The sequence below is a fragment of the Capricornis sumatraensis genome, chromosome 6, assembly GCF_032405125.1.
Source record: "Capricornis sumatraensis isolate serow.1 chromosome 6, serow.2, whole genome shotgun sequence".
In the NCBI taxonomy this organism is placed as follows: domain Eukaryota; kingdom Metazoa; phylum Chordata; class Mammalia; order Artiodactyla; family Bovidae; genus Capricornis; species Capricornis sumatraensis.
The window spans coordinates 52244554-52265427 of NC_091074.1; the positions used below are offsets into that span (position 1 = coordinate 52244554).

At 42.0% G+C, this 20874-nt stretch overlaps 1 protein-coding gene across 2 annotated transcripts in view; it reads right to left on the reverse strand.

Annotated features, from left to right (window-relative positions):
- The window catches only part of DOCK8 (dedicator of cytokinesis 8), a 158493-nt gene that overhangs the window by 72326 nt on the left and 65293 nt on the right, over nucleotides 1-20874 (reverse strand). For both annotated transcript variants that reach the window (XM_068974285.1, XM_068974284.1), the window contains exons 13-19: nucleotides 10928-11045; nucleotides 9132-9202; nucleotides 7932-8070; nucleotides 7236-7337; nucleotides 4044-4139; nucleotides 3174-3408; nucleotides 281-445 (exon numbers count right to left, since the gene is read on the reverse strand). In XM_068974285.1, the coding sequence (XP_068830386.1) occupies nucleotides 281-445; nucleotides 3174-3408; nucleotides 4044-4139; nucleotides 7236-7337; nucleotides 7932-8070; nucleotides 9132-9202; nucleotides 10928-11045 (926 nt within the window). The remainder of the gene's footprint in view (nucleotides 1-280; nucleotides 446-3173; nucleotides 3409-4043; nucleotides 4140-7235; nucleotides 7338-7931; nucleotides 8071-9131; nucleotides 9203-10927; nucleotides 11046-20874) is intronic.

A 20874-nucleotide genomic window follows, 5' to 3' on the forward strand; every position in this document is an offset into this window, starting at 1 on the left:
AGAAATGACCAACTGGGTAAAGGTCAGTGACGGATTATCAAACAAGCAGAAAACAGTAAGTGCTCAGAGTACAAAAAAAGAGGAAGGCGGCTGATAGAAAGCAAGACAGAAAAATCTAGAAATAACCTTTCAATTTCAACATTCATGTAAGTTTTTCTCACTCTGAAAAATAAAATTTAAATTCTGGGCTTTTACTTTTATTTTGAATTCTGTAGCAGTGGGGTGGGGGTGAGGGTGCCCTGCCCACCAGACTCCCACGCGCGCTCGGGCGTGACGGTACCTGACTTGGGCATGTCTCTCTGCGGCTCCGGCAGGCGGAAGACATAGTGCACGTAAGAGGCCAGCAGGCAGTTTCTCCCGTGCTGGTCCTTGCCCAGGCCCTTGCTGTTGTGCAGACTGTTGGCAGTGACCACCACGGACTCGAAGGCAAACTGAGAGAAGTTGGCTGAGGAACCGAGAGAAAAATGGGTGGCCCCACAGTGGATCCTTAATGAACTTGAGGTGGAACATTCTTTGGGGGCAGTGACAAGGAGTCCTGGCCACTGACCAGCTGAACCAGGCCAGTCAAGATGGTGGCCGGGGGCAGGGTGAGCTGTCTTAGTAAATTCCAGTGTGCGGCTCTGCTACTGCAAAGGACTTCACATCTCTCCTTCTGCCAGTGCTGTGGTTTTTCAGGACAAAGATGTGAGCATGCCCAGATAGCCTTCCCTCTGGAAACCATGCTGTAGATGGCTGCTACTCAGTGGGGACTGCTCTGACATCACCAGTATCATCTAGGATCCTGTTAGAAGTGCAGAATCTCAGGCACCAGCCCAAACCTACTGAGTCAGAATCTGCATTTTAACAAGATGCCCAGGTCGTTCTTTCGCACACTCTGCTTCGAGATGGGCTGTTGCACAACACAGACTCTTGGTGCACAGATTAACCTAAAAACTTCTGTGTGTTATGTCAGTCCCTGGTCCTGTACAAACAATGCTTCACCGTATAGGCTCTGTGTTTAGGAGCCCAAGCCCTCCACAATTTGGCTCCACCCTACTTATTTCACCTGGTACCCTCTCCTGTTCAAATTCAACTTCCTTACAATAAGGCAGTCTTTATACTGTCCCCATCGCATCTGGATCTCACTTCTGCAATTTTGCTCATGCTGTTGTCCTCACTTAGAAAGCCCACGCTGCTCCCACCAACTAAATCATGCCTAATCTTCAATGCCTGGCACACTCCCATCTCCTCAAGGAAGCCTCTGACTCCACTCAGTCCTGGGATTAACTGACACCATATCACAAGGTTCTTAGGCTATGTCCAGTGGTCAACTTTGTCTCTCCAATAGGCTGGAAGCCTTTCTAGGGCCAAGCGCATTTCTCCTACTTTGTTGTCTCCCCACTATGCCTTCTGTTACGCCTGACACAGATAAGTTCTGGATAATACTTTGAGAATAAGCGCCTCCAACCATTCTGCCTGTTCCAACACCCCAGAGTTCAAAATGTGTGTATGAATATTTTGTCTAGCAGCTGGGGATGGCCTACGACGTAGTATACCAAACATGTGGGGGAGGAAAGTAGAATGAAATCCAGGGAAGGAAGAGATGGCCACTCCGCAGGGATCTAGCTAGAGAGGCACCAGCTACATATATGAGAAGTTACCTGACAACACAGGATGCCTTGTCTGTGCAGGTACAGAAGATGTCCTCCAGGATACAATATGCCCAGGGATTCAGAGGTCACACGCTTCCCTAGCTCTGAAAGTTCCCCCGTATGTCCCAGGCTACACGTTCATTACTCCCTCCCCACCAACCTGCTCCTATTACCTGGCCCAGGAGTGTTATTTCCTTCTTTAATGACACTCCCAGAAAAGCGTATTTTGATACTTTTTTCTGAACCACTTTTTTTGGTGAACCAGACACTCTGGTTCTCTGCTTTTGCCGATCTCATCTCATCTCACTGTTTTCATTTGGGCTTCTTTCCTTTTATCCCTCCTTTAAAGCCATCCTAAACAGAGTCTTCTTGGGGGCTCCTTCTGCCTCCCAAATGGATATTCACCATCCTCCCAACAATATTTAGCTGTGTTCCTTTGAGGACTTGCGTCCTGTGCTGCTGCTCTTTGCTGTATTTTATTGTAAGTCCTATTGATTATTATTGCAAAACCTACAACTCTAAGCACAGTACTGGCAGCATGGAGGATACCCAAAGGTAACTGCTAAGCTGGAAAACACAAAATAATACAAGCCCTGCTGAAAACAGTGGCAAACAAAGATGCCTACAGAAGCCAGTCTATTTCTGAAGCAGTTAGAAAAGCCACTGGACCCAGGCACTACATCATGTTATTTCCAAAGGAAGTCTTACACATCGTATTTAGGGTTCATTTGTTAAAAGTAAACATTTAAGATGAGCAGTTGCCATGGCTGAGGGGAGGGGAGAATGAGGGGACTGCTCAGGAGTATGGGGTTTCATTTGAGGCTGATGAAAATGGTCTGGAATTAGGTAGTGGTGATAGTTGCATTACTTAGTGAATATACTAAAAACCAGTGAATTGTGCACTGTAGTGAATTATATGGTATGACATTATATCTCAATAAAAAATGGATCACACCACACTGAATTTCAATTTACAATGTTCCTTTACTTCCATTTAATCTGTGTTATCTTATGTCTTTAAAACACTGGATTCCCTTGTTGTCAAATCAGCAAAAATATTTCAGAGGTAAAAGGAATCTATCCATTACTGTGGGTGTGCTCAGTTGTTGATTCTTTGTGACCCCATGGACTATAGCCTGCCAGGCTCCTCTGTCCAGGGGATTTCCCAGGCAAGAATACTGGAGTCAGTAGCCATTCCTTCCTTCAGGGGATCGTCCCAAACCAGGGACTGAGCCTGAGTCTCCAGCATCTCCTGCACTGCAGGCAAATTCTTCACTGACAAGCCATCAGGGACGCCCCATCAATTACTAAGCATGGAATTTAAAGGACGGCCTTCAGTCATTCAACACATTTATTTTTAAGGTATATTTAAGCATCCTATATTAATGTTTCTTTTTTCAAACACCCAGGGAGTCTCAAAAAAAACATCAGTGGACTTGGTCTCCTCTGGACTCACAGCCTCGATAGACGCCATTGGCCCTGCTCCCATGTTTCTAAAATAAGGCACTGCCTGTCTCTTCCCAGCCCCCCAAGGCCTCCTACCTGGCTGACCAGCGATGACCATGGGCTGCACAAACAGCTGGAAGAGCTTGTCCAGCACCAGATGCAGGAAGAGCACAAGGGGCTCTAGGCGGGAGGAGTTTAGGCAGATGATGCTGAGCTTCAGCTCGTGTTCCAGCGCCGACTCAGTGATCTTCTGCTCCAGCACACGGATGGGGAAGGTCACCTGGCTCTCCAGGGAGTGGCAGAGGGTGAAGAACTTCTCCAGATGGTTGTCCTGGGAAGGCAGATGGCAGGCCTCATGGGTCTCATCCCATCAACCCTCACTGGTGGATTCATAAACACAATCAAATAGCGACTTCTAGGAAGAAGCGCTTATCTAGTGTTTCAGAGCAGAGGGTCTAAGACATGGATGTTTCAGACCCAGGTTATGACTTTCTTCGCAGAGTGGTGTGCACAACATAGATCCTCTCAATAATTATTAACTGAAGAAACATTAATTTGTACTCTGACCTGTTTATAGGCTAGGGCAAATACACTGGGCAGACACAATGCCAAAAGAAGGGCCTAAGCTGATGCAAAACTCAGTCAGTGGCATGAAAAGAAGGGAAAGTAGAACTGAAAAAAATGCTGGAGGAAAAATGGCAGAGTTAGAGACAGAAACATCTGACAGTGCAGGCACCAGGCTGCTTCAACATTTTTATAAGGTCTTTCTTTCTTTCAACATTAAATAAAACCTAACAGGTTTTCAATTTCCCACACAGAACTAAAAGGTCTTTTTTTTTGGTTTTATCCGTGCACAAAGCTTTTCATTGATCTTTCATTGACCTGTCCTTAGGAGTCTCTCTGCTGCACCCCATCTTCATTATTAGCCTTTTGCTCTGATTTAAACTTGACCTTGATGTTCCTTACCTGGGTGTGAACAGAAGAAACAGCTTGCACTTCAATATTGAATACTCCCTTATGTCCTTCAGCCCATTTAATGGGAGGATTCTGTGAAGGGACTTTCTGTATTAAAAGGGAAAAATAAAAGCAATTCAATTCCCTTTTCTCATTACTAACGAAGAGAGTAAAGTGACTTGGCAGTAGATATCGGGGTTATACAAATATAAAAATCCCTGGAAAACACAACCTGGTCTTAGAGTTAGGAGCCCTGGATTCAAGTTCAGTTCTATACCAAACTAATTATTTTTATTTTGACAGGTCAGTGAGACTCTCTGGGACTTTGTTTTCTCATGCTGAAAGAAGGGGTTTGAAGTGAGTGATCTGTCAAATTTAAGCTTCCATCCAGCAGATGGTAATCCTGATTCTAAGAATTAAAGTAATATCCTAATGATTTCTCCATTAATCAGGACAATGCCAGAACAAAGTGTAGAATACCTTTAAAAGGCATGAAATTTTAATGTTTTTGAGTGACTGCAGTTTTGTTCCCTTTTAACAAAATGTATCTGAGTAGCAGTCCTTCTAGGCTCCTGCTTTAATTACTCAAAATAACTTTTTATTCCATTTATATGTCAATAGTCCTGCAGTCCTCAGAGACCATTTCTTGCCTTGAAATCCTGAGGGAACTGTCATTTTACATCACTGAGGGAAGAGGGCCCACGCTCACCCAGCCACGTGAGTGCGGGTTTTGTGTCTCTTGCATTTTAATGAAAGGGTGCGTGCCCTACTGGCAAGGGTAGGACGTATACATGGGTTGGGGACCTTTGGACCCATCTCAGAGACAGTCACAAACTGCGGCCCAAAGCCTGATCCAGCCCACAGACAAGTGCTGTTTGGCCCAGTGTTTAGTTGCCAAACATCTGAAAATCAGACAAATTCACATAAAAGCCTGCTTTTCTAACATCTTTTGAGAACTGGAAGATATGAAGACATTGGTCTTGCATCCCAGCATGGCACTGATCTGAAGAGCAGAGGGACCTTGAATGGGAAGACAGTCTTCAGCGTGAACAAGTTCCATCAGGACCTGGCATTCATTAAAGAGTCTGACTCCTGCTGACACTGGAGTTTGCAGTAAGCTAAAGCAATACAGGGGCTTCCCAGGTGGCTCAGTGGCAAAGAATCTGTCTGCCAATGCAGGGGACATGGGTTCAATCCCTGTAAAAGGAAATGGCAACCCACTCTGGTATTCTTGCCTGGGAAATCCCATGGACAGAGGAGATTGGTGGGCTACAGTTCACAGGGTCGCAAAAGAGTCAGACATGACTTGGTGACTAAACAACAAAAACAAAAAGCAAAACTCACCATTAAAAATATAATATGAGCCATCAATGTCACTTAAAATTTTCTAGTAGCCAAATTTTAAAATATACTTAATGTGATTATAATTTGAATACTAGTATCACTGAACCCAGTACAGCCTAAAGATTATGGTTTCAACATGTAATCAATATACAGAATGATGGATGAGATATTATACATTCTTTTTCTGTTAGTAAGTCTTTGAAACCTAGTTTGCATTTTTATATTTATAGCACATCTCAATTTGGACAACTCACATTTTGAAACGCCTCATGTGGCTAGTAGCAACTATACTGGACAGTGCAGGTCTAAAGGATATTAGGAGACGCTGAGGGCATATTGATAAAGATAGCTTAGGGCAAGTAGGGAAAAGAACTAATATTTACTTAAGCATTACTTGATATCCATCATCTCATTTAATGTTCAGAGCAACTGTGTAGGCAGATAAGGGCTAGATTTCATCTTTGAACGTCAGAGAGGGTAAGCAATTCACCCATGTTCACACTAGGGCATGACAGAATCTGAGTTTTGGATAGAGATTTATCTGTCTCCAAATCCAGGTTTGTTTGGCATCATTAAAAAGATAATTGGGCATTCTAGGAAGTTAAGTGCAGCTTGATGTTGAGAAGACGGTTTTGAGGACTTCAACAAGGGGCTGTATGTCCAAATCATAAAAAGCAATTAGGAAATGCCTGTGAATACATTCAGGTTGATCTTAGGTGGTGTGAGACCAGTTTTGATCTAAAGCCGGAATATGCCTGTGGCCCAGAGCAAAGGAAGCTTCTCTCTCCAGGGGGCAAAAAAGGAAACATAAAATGGAATAGCCTGGGGATGGCTGCTGTGTAGTCAGAGTAGGGAAGAAAGTTGACTCTAAAATTTGGAACAAAATCCAAATTCCTGGGAAATTCTTCAACTTGAAATATGCAAGGAAAACAAAAGAGATGAAGAGGAACCTATAGATTAAGAGTCTTAAAAGACATATATGGCAACCAATAGCAATGTATGGAGTTTATTTGGATCCTGATACATAAACAAACAAACAACTGTTTAAAAAAATGACATTAATGAGACAATTGGAAATTTGATCACTGACTGGATATTTGAGGATATTAATGAAATACTGTTAATTTTTAAGGTATAACAATGGTACTGTGATGGTTAAAAAAAATCCCTTATCTTTTAAGGTAAAATACTGAAATATTTATACATGAAAGGAAATGATGTCTGGTATTTGCTTCAAAATAATTCTTATTGATGTAAACCCACAGCAACCAGACTGAGAAGCACGAGAGCCGGCGCTGGTGCAGGCAGAATGGAGCGGTCGCTGGGCTCCTATAAACGAGTGGACTGCAGCAGAGTGTGTGGGCAAAAGGGCGGCACAGGAAACTGGAGGGAAAGACTGTTGACATCAACATCTTTAGAGGAATGAGAGCCCCAGTACCCACCTGAGGACTCTGAAAACTGACCTGGAGGAGAAACTGATAGAATCTGGCATGGGAACCTTTTATAAGGAAGGGAGCTGAGAGCAACTGCTAGCAAAGTGGGGTGTATTTGCTTCCCTTTTAAAATACACTATTCTGAAAATCCCTCTGTTATAGATAATACAAGGTACAATGCTGCCTTGAATTTATCAAACATTCTGAATTGGTAATAATCTAAATGAATGAGGTTGTAAAGTCAGTTATTTCTCCCATCTGATCAGAACAATGTGCTCTCTGAAACCCTCCTGTGCTGACAGATGACAGCTGCCCAAAATGCACTGGGCATCCTTGGTCATGTATAAAGAAATGGGAAGTGGGTCTAGAAAAGTGGTCCAAGACCACGGATGGACAGGAAACAGCTGACGGCCAACTTGCTGGTTACCTCTGCAGAATGCATAGAGTAGTTGGGTGGCAGCTTTTCCAAGGCAACTGGGAGACAGTAGGATCCAGTTTGAAGACGTTCATTTAAGAGAATTGGCAGCCACTGAAACAGATGATGTAAAGAATAAAATGGTATTTATTACAGCATATAATTCTGGCAATTTATCTAGCTCACAATAATCAAATGCAACTAAATGATGATTAGATATTGACCAGGGCTCTTTTGGGCGTAATTTCTCTCAAGTTCTTTGCATTTTAAATTCCTTGAGAACTCCTGAGATGGTATTATCAATGATTCACTGCTTTCAGAGCCAAACTAGTAGCATTTTTTTCTTTATAGCCAATGTTTGTGTGTGTCCAAACATCAAGGTTCAGTTTACCTTTTATATATTTTAAAGAGATAACTCTTTCTCCTTGGAGGAAAAAATTATTTTTATATGTGAAGCATACACACACACACACACACACTTTGGAAACAATGCACATTGCTATGCTTTTTTATAAATGAGTATTCTTTCAGTATTGATCACCTACTACCTTTCATTCCTGAAATTGTCATTTGCTAAGTCAAGTCATCTCCACTCTGCTACTTCTGACAGGAAAAAAGCAAGTGAAGAGAATGTAGTTGCTTATCTCTGTAGGTACCCTGGATGCACCAGCAACAGCAGTGTGAATCTGCAAGTTGAAAACAACTCACTGAATATCCCAGGAGACTTTCTACTGAGTTTCCTTGCTTCTGCTGACAGCTGATATGATAGAAGGTGAACAGGAGGTGGTGATTTACTGTAAGCTTAGCAGGAAGCTTAATTTTCACTTCTTCATAGAAGTCAGGAGACCTGTTTCAAAAGCACATTATACACGAATAACTTTTAGCAAGAATGACGGCTTCTCTGACTCTAATTGTAACACCATGGACCCTCTGCCCCTCAGGATTTGCCTGCTTGGTGTTTCACGCTTCATTTTACATCAGCCTGCTTCTAGCTAAAAGTCCTTGAGATCAAGCTTATGTCACTGAATACACTTCACTTACATAAGGTTGCTCACAAACTAAAAGCTTTGTCAGGAAAAAAAAAATCCCTACACACAATAGAAAAATCCAACAACTTAATTTGGACAAGGGATGAGGTGTAGAGTCCTGCTCTGACCTCCTTTTCATTTCTACCTCAAGAACAGGGTATGACACTCGGCTGACACTGAACAAAAATTTGGGGAAAACAAATGAAGGATGCAGGAAGGAAAGGGGACCTGATTTTACTGAATTATGAAGTCCAGGAGTTTACTAATAGCTTCATGTACATTACTCATTTAACCCTCGTCTCAGTCCAAGAGGGTAGGTTCAGAAAAGTACTTAAATGGGCCAAGGTTACCAGGCTGGGGGCAAATCCAAGTCCGTCTGATCCTGAAAATGTGAATAACAGTTTAGATATTCTGTGACTCAATTTACCCACATAAAAATGAGTGTTCCATTTCTCCTTTGGCCAACTTAAATCTCAAAGTAGGTAGTGGCATAGGTGTGGAGTGGTGTATAGAAAACAAGGAGACAGAGCAAGGAGGACTGGATTTTGCTTCTGGCCCCTCCAGTATCTCAAAGCTAAGCAGGACACTTTTTTCTCTATGTAACAGCATAAAATCTCTCGGTATCACACTAGGGTAGAAGATTCCAGAAAAGTCAAAACAGTATTAGGTTCTTGAAGACACATTCCCCCGATCACAGTTACTGGCAAGAACTGTCCGTCTGCAACATAGCATCAGGGAACGGGCATGGGCTATCTCTGTCCCTTAGTCCCTGAATTTTAAATTCCTCCTCCCTGGTAGGAGGAATCACCTAAAGATTCAGAAAATCAAGGAGATAATGAAACAAGCTTGGCATATGTTTAGAACTAGGAAATACACTTACTTGTTATGGTATGTAACGGCTGTGTACACTTCCTGCAGAAATTCAGGGCCATTGGATTTTCCAAAGATGACCTGTTTGCCAGTATAGAAAGGGTCAAATTGCCTGTGATATTTGAGTAAATCAAATCAACAATCATCCCACTGGGATGGTCTGGTCTCGTAGAGCTGTATTTTTATAAATTAAGAGCGCTGAGTTCTACATGTGACCCAACAGATGCAGAAAAACTGGCTACAAAAATAAACTGAGACCCCAGGGGGCTACATCACTGACCGAGGGCCACAGGCTTGTGATACTAGAAAGCCAGTGCTCTCTCCATTTGCCTCTCCACCTAGAGGTCTGCACTGCAGGGCAATGTCAAAGGGTTGCATCCTCAGTGAGATCCCTTTTCCAGCCTCTTTTCTCTGGTTGCTTTGGTCATTAGGATCTTCACTGGCCACATATTTATGCTACTTAGAAAGACTCCTCTTCGGACACACGTTAGCCCAAAAGGCCCATGACTTCACAAGTGGACTCACTTTTCGAAGAGCCTTCCCTTCTAGATGCAATAATGCCCATGCCAGGCCCCAGAGCCTGATAAGTAGTGAACAGGCTGGAGTCTGGCCCCTACCTGTCCCTGGCTGGGCACCTGGGCTACCATCAGGATCTGCAGAGTTGTACCTGGCAGCCCTGATGGACTTGCCAGGGCTGAGAGCAGTGAGAACTAGGGGAGTCCTCCTCCTAGGGTTTCTTCCCCACAGCCATTGCAAGACGATACGTTGTGTTGGGAAGGTAGGTGGGACATTAAATTATGGTTTACTGAATCACTTTACTGTATATATTGCAGACATTGGTGAGTGAGTGAGTGAAGTCGCTCAGTCGTGTCCGACTCTTTGCAACCCCATGGACTGTAGCCTAACCAGGTTCTTCCATCCATGGGATTTTCCAGGTAAGAATACGGGAGTGGGTTGCCATTTCCTTCTCCAGGGGATCTTCCCAACCCAGGGATTGAACCCAGGTTTCCCGCATTGTAGGCAGACGCTTTACTGTCTGAGCCAGCAGGGAAGATCCATTGCAGACACTGGTACAACACTGTAAATCAATTATACTTCAATTTAAAACAATTTGGCCATTAAAATTGATTAATTAAAAGATGGTTTTATCAAAAGTGAATATTTGAAGAACGGTAGCATTGGAAAAAATATCTTCAATAGAATTCTATGACTTAAAACAGTAATAGCTAACCACCATCTCATTTATAGACAGCTGGTTAAAAACACAAATTCTGGGGTTTGGGGCTCCTTAGGGGACACTGTATTACATATTATTATTTGATTTATCTTTTACCTTAGGATGAAGATCCATTCCTAGAAGGTGTTGAGATGGTGTATGTTTATTGTTACTAGGCATCACTTTTATTTTTAATCTCTAGATGTGGACTGGGGCTTGAGTAGATGTGTACCACAGCATACAACTGAAAGTACAGCAAACACGGCTGACACCCTGGGCCTGTCTCTCTACTTCTCATGCTGTAAGGATGGCTGAACAAATTCATGATATTTTTCAGTCCTCTAAAATGATACGCATTTCCGAATGTCACAGCTCACTGGGGAATAAGTTTCGACTTAGGCTGACCTGGATTCCCTATCAGCATCCTGGGACCAATAATGGACCAGCCACAAAGGGCTCTGCACATGCTCAGTGGTGCTGGGCTGAATCAACACACACTGTAGACTGATCAGCCCTGGATTTTGTCAGTGTGAACTGACAAGAAGTTCAGCCCACCCTGCTTAGAGGCAAATGTTTATTCCCCTCCTTACTGGCATAGCACTGCTGGCATCTTCTCCACACATAAACTGGATTTTGATTGTGATGTTCCGGGCAGACGCTAGTTTGTTAGTAAAGTTCAGACTCTGTGGGTAGACATAGAGAAGGTTTCTGGAAAAGAAAAGATGAGGAACCAATCAGTAAGATCTAGAGTCTATTTTAACCAAGTTGTTCAGGGGATGCTGAAGTCTGCACTCATAAGGTGACTGTTCTGAAGGAGATTTTCCTCTCAGAAGTGAATTACTTTTGGAGAATAAATGCATTATTGTTGCTTCTTCCTCTTCAACTGCAGTGATCTGATAATAACCAACACTGTTGTCTGTTTTGCTACACAGAGAGAGGAGTCTGCTGCAGCTGAGAAAAGTCCTGGAATGTGGAAATCTGCCCAGAGGTAACTATATGTGACACAAAGATAAGAAAACAAAAAGGTTCTGCTCATTTTAAAAAGAAATCATGGCCACAGACTATGGCCTAATTTCATTTCTCCTTTCTAATCCCATGTAGCCCTTTTCTAAAAAAAAATCTTAATTGGGCTGCACCATGCTACATGCAGGATCTTAGTTTCCAGACCAGGGATTGAACCTGTGCCCCCTGGTTCAAGTGGAAAAGCAGCATCTTAACCACTGGACCACCAGGTAAGTCCCCATAGCTTCAATTTTTTTTTATTGTCATGACATATTACACTGGTTTAACTTTCTTTTCTTATATAAGATGACAGTTCATCTAAGCCCAATTAGCTATGTAACATAATGCAACACTATGAATAATATACCTATCCATTCAACAACTATAGGACAAATACTAGGCTGACTATAACTGTATATTTTTTCTTTCTATTTGCATTACTACTACTATAATCCACTAAAAAGTAAGCTCCATGAGGGCAGAGATTTTTATCTGATGTTTTTGATTCACTGATGTATTCCCAGCACTACACTGGTGCCTGACATAATAGGTGCTAAAAAAATTATTTGTTGAATAAAAGAATGAATGTATATATATTCAATTAATCATATTCCTGACTTTAAGAAACAACAGTGATACTAATATTTATAAGTATCATTAATATTTATCACAGACTGGTTGCAAAGAGGAAAAGGAGTACGTCAAGGCTGTATATTGTCACCCTGCTTATTTAACTTATATCAGAGTACATCATGAGAAACGCTGGGCTGGAAGAAGCACAAGCTGGAATCAAGATTGCCGGGAGAAATATCAATAACCTCAGATATGCAGATGACACCACCTTTATGGCAGAAAGTGAAGAGGAGCTAAAGAGGCTCTTGATGAAAGTGAAAGAGGTGAGTGAAAAAGTTGGCTTAAAGCTCAGCATTCAGAAAACGAAGATCATGGCATCTGGTCCCATCACTTCATGGGAAATAGACAGGGAAACAGTGGAAAAGTGTCAGACTTTATTTTGGGGGGCTCCAAAATCACTGCAGATGGTGACTGCAGCCATGAAATTAAAAGTCGCTTACTCCTTGGAAGAAAAGTTATGACCAACCTAGATAGTATATTCAAAAGCAGAGACATTACTTTGCCAACAAAGTTCCATTTAGTCAAGGCTATGGTTTTTCCAGTGGTCATGTATGGATGTGAGAGTTGGACTGTGAAGAAAGCTGAGCGCCAAAGAACTGATGCTTTTGAACTGTGGTGTTGGAGAAGACTCCTGAGAGTCCCTTGGACTGCAAGGAGATCCAACCAGTCCCTCCTAAATGAGATCAGTCCTGGGTGTTCATTGGAAGGACTGATGCTAAAGCTGAAACTGCAATACTTTGGCCACCTCATGAGAAGAGTTGACTCATTGGAAAAGACTCTGATGCTGGGAGGGATTGGGGGCAGGAGAGAAGGGGACGACCGAGGATGAGATGGCTGGATGGCATCATCGACTCGATGGACATGAGTTTGAGTGAACTCTGGGAGTCGGTGATGGACAGGGACGCCTGGCGTGCTGTGATTCATGGGGTCTCAAAGAGTCGGACACGACTGAGCAACTGAACTGAACTGAACTGAATATTTATCCTAAGCTGGGTAGTTTCTTTAATTTTCAAAATTATCCTATAGATAGATACTATTTTCATGGCATCACCCCCACAACACAAATGAAAAAAAAAAAAAGATATAGTTAGGAACCAGCAATCAAGAGCTGAAGTCAGGCACTCTGGCTCCAGAGTCACTCTGTTAACCTTATCCAAGCTCTATTCTCATCAGATAAGGCTCCCATTAAATAAAATGATAAGAATGGCCTTTTCAGACTATTCATGACATCTCTCAGAGGCAAGCTTGCCTTAATTGTCTGGATCTCACTAACAGCTGAGTGTCAACAGTACACCCAAGGCTGATTTGACCATGTCATGTTCTCTGGGAAAGTGTCCTGTCTTCCTCACTCTTGGTCCATGATTCTAAATCCTAATTACACATTCTCCCCAAAAAGACATATTCTGGCCCCAAAGGCTTTGGATGATAAAACAACCTTTGTGTGAACTAGATTATCAAGAAAACAGTGATCAAGAAGGAGGACCAGGTGACCAGATTTTTTCCCTCTGTGAATAAAGGTTCTCATGATACTTTACAAGGGTTTGCATATTAATCCATACCAGAGTTTCTCAGCCTCACCACTACTGACATTTTGGACTGGATAGTTACCTGTTGTGGGGACTTTCCTGCATATTGTGGGATGTTTAGCAGCATCCCTGGCCTCTACCCACTAGATGGTAGTAGCATCTCCCCTCTACTCAGCTGTGACAAGTAAAAATGTCTCCAGACATTGCCACATGTCCCCAGGAGTGGCAAAGTCACCCTCACTTGAGAACCGCTGACCTATACATGTGAATTTTGCATTACAAATCTATAGAACTATGCCTGGCAAATTTCCTATCTTTAATAGATATAATCAGTGCATCTAGTGGGTCCATACTCACATGTAAAGGGTTTCATTGGAAAAGTATAAAGTCAATACTCAAGAATTAGGCAGAAGAAAATTTTTAATGCTTGATTTATGATGTCAGAGGTAGTCAAGGACTGAAAAACCAAAAGAAAAAGACTAGACGACATTGTTCTTCAGTTCTATCCTCTTCATTGTGATAACCTCCCCCTTGTGGGTGTGCATTGTGTGTGTGCATGAATGCAAGCAAATAGTCTTTTTGGACCAATATTTACCTAAATCCATGAATTTACCCCATGGATCTTTCTTGCTACAACAGTATCAACAGTGACAACACTAATAACCACAACCCCAGATAAGTCTCAGTGACTAAGCTAGTGAACCTCCGTCTGGTGGACACCTGGTGGACACGCAGAGGAGGAACTGAGGCCCTGAGAGGTAAAGTGGCAGTTCACTCCGTGAATTAGCCTCCAAGTGGGCAGGGTCCAGTTCGGCGCTGACTCTACAATGGCTGTCTCAGTGACGCCTTGCAAATCTTGCTCGGTCACACTGAGGGACCCCAACTGCGATGCAGGCAGATGGAGCTGAACTTCAGAGGCCATCAGGAAAGGTCACAGATTAGTAATGATGGCAGAAGGCATTTCACGGTTGGCAATGCAGGTGTCCGTGTGGCTTATACACTCCTCTCTGCTTGCTCTTGGTCATCTCCGCGGCCACCACACCCACCAGCAGAGCCAATGTTTACTGAGTGGCCATGTGGGGAGTGGTTAAGGGCTCTGAAGTCAGACTTGGGAAAGCTGCTTAGACTTTCCAAAGCCTTTCCTAAGTTAACCCCAGTGGGGTTAGTAATTGCACCCACTTCCTAGGACCACAGGGAATGTTAATGAACAAGAACTTAGTGATAACGAGGTGATGAGTATTACTTCCACAGAGCTAAAGTGAGATACACACCCCAACCTACACTCTCCACTCCAGATCATCCTCATTTCTCATCTGGATTCCCACAGTGCTTTCTGCACTGCTTTCTCTTCTAGATTTGCCCCATTCACTGGACTCCTTATATGTTGGTTAGAAGGGTCTTTCCAAAGTGTAAAACGGATGATGTCAGGAGCCTACAAGGGTTCCTAAATGTCTTCTCGTGGGCCAACAAGATCTGGCCCTTGGCAATTTCTCTGATGTTACCAGGCATCACTTTCCCACACTGGCCTTCTTCAAGGCCTAGAATATTTTAAACTCATTCTCACCTTGGCGGCTCCTATACCTGCAGTTTTCTCTGCCTAGAAAAGCGTCTCCTGTTCTCTAACTGACTCATTCCTTCTCATCTCTGGGGTTTTAGCTCACATGTCAGATCCTCAAAGAGGTCTTTCTCCTATCCTACTTAATTGGGCCACTCCATTCACATATTCTCTCTCTCTTATAATTATACGATGATCATACATACATATGCTCACAAAAATGATTGATTATGAATAATGATTATGAAAATAACATATGTATCCATTCTCTTCAATCTCGAATACTTGCAAAGTACAGAAAAGTAGAAAGAATAAAACAACAACCATTTGATATCCCAACACAAAATTACTACCGAGGCTAGCATATGTCCTTCTAGTCTTTTTCCCTCTATATGTTAAATATTTTTATCAAACATTTTTATACACAAAACTTTTAAAAAATGTTTATTTCCATTTAACATTGTTCAGTTATGACCATTTTCTGGTGTCACTAAACATTTGTTTTTTGGCCATACCACGTGGCATGTGGGATCTTAGTTCTCCAATCAGGGATTGAACCTCACGGCTGCACTGGAAGGCAGAGTCTTCACCACTAGACTGCCAGGGAAGTCATTAAATAGTTTCAATAAACATGATTGTAATGAATGTATATTATCCCTTATTATGAGTGTGCCATTATTTACACAGTCTCAAAAAATAAGCACTAAGATTATTTCCTTTTTTTGTTTTTCAATTCCAAAGTTAGAATGAACACTTTCTATACCTTGCCTCTCTGCAATTCAGGGTACTTCTGGAAGAATCCCTTTTAATTCTATATAGCTCAGTTTCTTCATCTTTAAATTAATTGAAAAGATACCAATCAACCTTTCTTTATGCTGTGCTAGAAGAAATAATGAGCCAGAGTTCATAAAAATGCTTTGAAGTAGAGAGATGAAAGGGTCTGTGTAAATCACAGTGGTAGTAGCCCAGCAAGCCTGGATAAGCAAGTCAGCTGTCAGCACACTGGTTTCCTACATCCCAAGCCAGGGCACCACCTACCTGTCCTACACATCTCCCAACACCAGTCGACAGTTTTGCACGCGGCTTCCAAAGGGGTTGCTGGCCCCTATGTTCAAACATCATTACCACGGGCACTCAGCATTCTGCCCTGTATGCACGTTCTGCAGAATACAGAGCAGGAAAGAAACATCCAGAGAATTTAGTCCACATTCCTTTTCTGTGGACCAGAGACTGACTAACCCAGAGAGGTTAAATGATTTTGCCTAATAATTTTTTTAAGAAGATGCATTTCCCAAGGATCATCATAATTCTTACTGGCAAGAATACTAAGTGATATGTTTTGTTAAATCTGCATGATTTCTATGAAATGAATGTAACAAAATTATAGTGTTTTCTTTTGGAAGGAAAGATCTACCTACAGGGTCAGTAATCCACAAAGCCTCAACCAGATAAGAATAATTATCAATAAACTGATAAACAGCCTCATACATTTTATATACGGTAAATTATAAGTGTGTGTGTGTGTGTCAGTCACTCAGTTGTGTCTGACTCTTTGCAACCCCATGGACTGTAGCTTGCCCGGCTCCTTTGTCTATGGAATTCTCCAGGCAAGAATAACATAGTGGGTAGCCATTCCCTTCTCCAGGGGATGTTCCCAACCCAGGGACCAAACCCAGGTCTCCCGCATTGCAGGCAGATTTTTATGGTCTGAGCCACCAGGGAAGACTGAGAATTGCATTATCTAATGATTTTTGAGAATGTCGACTATAACTGAACTAGGAATCCCTTGCTAGGAATCCCTTACCCAAAAGTTTCTTTAGTAATTACAGGCCTAACGTAAGTGTAGGCATTTAGTATAATCTCATCTTTTCCCAAATGTGGGCAAAAATGCTTCTCTTCAGTCAGGTGCATCACAACACAGAATAGGATGTTTGGTATTCATCAACAATTTTCTTTCCAAAGCCACTTCAGATGGCTTCTCTTGATTATAAACTATTTTAGTAACTCCAAATTCTTTCCATTGATTCAGCAACAGCCCCTCAACTTATTTTTAAACTGTTGGCACTGAGCAGCTCCAGGAAGTCAGAAGTTAACTTGTGGAATCTGGCCATTATTAGATCCAATTGTTGACCAAACTCTCTCTGCTCTTTATGGTTTTGGGATCATCCTCTATTTCTTTTGCTGAAAACAGGTTAACTCAAGGGACCTTGAAGTCTCTGAAAGCCACAATGCCAAAAACATCAGTTTGGTTTCTCCTCCGTTTAGCCTATCCTTCATCCAGTGCAAGGAAACAAAGAGAAAAGCTGCCCTACAAAACAGAAAAACAAACTATAGAATGGAAGAAAATATTTACAAATGATACAGCTGACAAGGGAATTATCTCCAAAATATACATACAGCTCCTATAACTCAATGTAAAAAAAAAAAGAAACCTAATAAAAAATGGGCAGAAGATCGAAATAGACATTTCTTCAAAAAAGACATACAGATCGCCAATAGGCACATGAAAAGATGCTACACATTGCTAATTATTAGGGAAACATAAATCAAAACTACACGAGGCCCCACCTCACACCGGTCAGAATGGTCATCATCAAAAAGTATACAAATCAAATGCTGGAGAAGGTATGGAGCAAAAGGAACCCTTCTACACTGTTGGTGGGAATGTATATTGGTACAGCCACTAGGGAGAACAGTATAGAAGTTTCTTAAAAAACCAAAAATAGAGCTACCAGATGATCCTGCAATCCCACTCCTGGGCAAATATATAGAGAAAACCATAATTCAAAAAGATACCACGCACCCCAATGTTCATTGCAGCCCTATTTGCAACAAGACATGGAAGGAACCTAAATGTCCATTGACAGACAATGAATAATGATATAACCTAAGCTGCTTTTACACCAGGGAAGGTGAGCTTATATGATTAGTGACCCTCATTAGGTAAGATTCTGAGTGAGAATATCCTTTTAAAAAAACTACAAAATGGAGCTGCCCTGGTGGCTCTGTCGTAAAGAATTCACCTGCCAATGCAGGAGATACAGGTTTGACCCCTGACCTGGGAAGATTCCACATGCCGAGGAGCAACTAAGTCCGTGTGCCACAACTACTGAGCTGTGCTCTAGAGCCCAGGAGCTGCAACTACTGAGCCCACATGCCACAACTACTGAAGCCCGGGTGCCCGAGCGCCTGTGCTCCACACAAGAGAAGCCACCACATGAAAAGCCTGCACGCCACAACTAGAGAACAGCTCCCACTCACTGCAACTGGGGAAGAACCCATGCAGCAACAAAGACCCAGCACAGCCAAAACAAATAAATAAAGCTATCTGAAAAAAAAAAAAAAAACAACTACCAAATGTTCTACAGATAGAAGGTCAACAAGTCAATTTCCTCACCTTTTTATTACACAAAAAGGCTGGAGTTAAGTCTCAAATGCAATGATACTCAAGAAGAACTTAGAAAATTGCAAGATAGGATACAAATGAAGATTCTTTCCCTATCAAGACTATAAATGTAAAACAGCTGAGTAGACTTTACAGGGCAACCTTAAACACTCTGCAGGGCAGTGAGATCTTAAAACATGTTACTTAACAAATGGATCAGTTTCTCTGGGTCTGTCTCTCCATCTTCCAATTGAAGTCTCTCATGTATCTCTTGGTGGTGCTCACTTTCTCCCTCTCTCTCTTTCCCTCTCTCCTCTCTCCCTGTCTTTAATCCATGTGTGTGTCTCTGACTCTCTTTCAGTGTCCCTCACTTTCTCTCTTTCTGTATCTTTCTGATACACCCTCTCGCATCCTTTTCTCTCCCTCACAATCTCTCAGAAAATGGCAAAATGTTCCTTCTGTAGGAGCACTCCTTCAGTTTCACTGAGTCACTAAAATCCATTTTCTTCTGAGTTTGCAAGCGTTTGATGATTTCTCACCCTGGGCTGGGCCTCGGTTGTGGGCAGGATGACAGACACAGGGCCTAAGATCTATGAACATCTCAGAATTCTAAAAAAATGTCTGAGACCCTCAAAAATGATTAACTCCAAAATATAAAAAGTAAAACCTCAAAACAAAAATTAATGAATTTTAAATTAAAATTAAATGCTTACCAGATGCAACATTTTATCAGTTGACAGTAATTCTACTGAGTTTAACAATAAGCAAAAAAATCTCCCCCCCATTTTTGCAGGTTGTTATAAAATTACACATTGGGTATATATAATTAATATGGAAATGGATACATCTTAATATGTTTTAATTGCCAACAAAGGTCTGTATAGTCAAAGTTATGATTATTCCAGTAGTCATGTATGGATGTGAGAATTGGACCATAAAGAAGGTTGAGTGCTGAAGAATTGATACTTTTAAACTGTGGTGCTGGAGAAGACTCTTGAGAGTCCCTTGGACTGCAAGGAGATCAAACCAGTCAATCCTAAAGGAAATCAACCCTGAATATCCATTGGAAGGACTGCTGCTAAAGCTGAAGCTAAATTATTCTGGCCGCCTGATGTGAGCAGCCGACTTATTGGAAAAGACCCTGATGCTGGGAAAGACTGAAGGTAGAAGGAGACAGGGGTGGCAGAGGATGAGATGGTTAGATAGCATCACCAACTCAAGGAACATGAATTTGAGCAAACTTCAGGAGATAGCGGAGGACAGAGAAGTCAGGCATGCTGAACTCCATGGGGTCACAGAGAGCCAGACACGACTTAGTCACTGAAAAACAACAGCAGCACGGGTGCTTTGAGAAGTCTTAAAAGGAACATGGCTGTTGAAATGGGAGAAACGATGAATAAAGTATCAGATAAATTGGTTTTTCTGTTTTATTAGTTTTCTTATAGCTAGAGACACAAGTGTTGGTTTAATAGCAGGCTGTTAGCAATATGCACTGGATTGAAGTAGATGGGATAGTAAATTGGAACCTACCTCTCCTAATGCAACACTGCTGAAACAGCTTTTGATATAAAAAGCTCTCCAGGTTTCTAAATAAACACTTTCAACCTAACTTCTTTGGCAATTTCAAAGTAATTTCTTTTTCTTTCCCTGGTGTTTTAAAAGTCTCCCTCTCTAACCATTTTTGCAAAGACAGAGCCAAAGAATTGATAAACTATTTGCTGAAGTGGAAATGGAGCAAACCAATTATATGAATAAGATGCCCTCATTCAAAAACTACAGGAAAAGGCTAGTGGCTCTTACTTCTTTTAAGCAACAGACTTTGAGTTGAGCGGAACGAAATTCAAATGCCTACTAATATAAGTAATATCTTATAGTTATCTGATGTCTTTTATTCAAGCATTCCAAAGAAAAAGCAAATCTAGAGATACTACTTTGAGCTATCTATGCAAAGTGAGAAGCTGGAGAGATGGTTTTGTATATCATTCACATTTCACTGCCAGAAAAATGTATTTTAGATGTAATAGCAAAAATAGCTAACAACATGTATTTCTTACTATGTGCAGGCACCATTCTAACTAGCTAACAGTACCAATGACAGTACTGCTATTTAGCCTCATTAGGCAGATGATCTTGCCTGGAAAATTCCATGGACGGAGAAGCCTGGTAGGCTGCAGTCCATGGGGTCGCTAGGAGTCAGACACGACTGAGTGACTTCACTTTCACTTTTCACTTCTAGGCACTGGAGAAGGAAATGGCAACCCACTCCAGTGTTCTTAGTCTGGCAAATTCCAGGGACAGGGGAGCCTGGTGGGCTACCATCTATGGGGTCGCACAGAGTCGGACACGACTGAAGTGACTCAGCAGCAGTAGCAGCAGCAGGCAGATGATACAACTGAGGCCCAGAGAGGCTGTACAACCCGGACAAAGTGACACAGC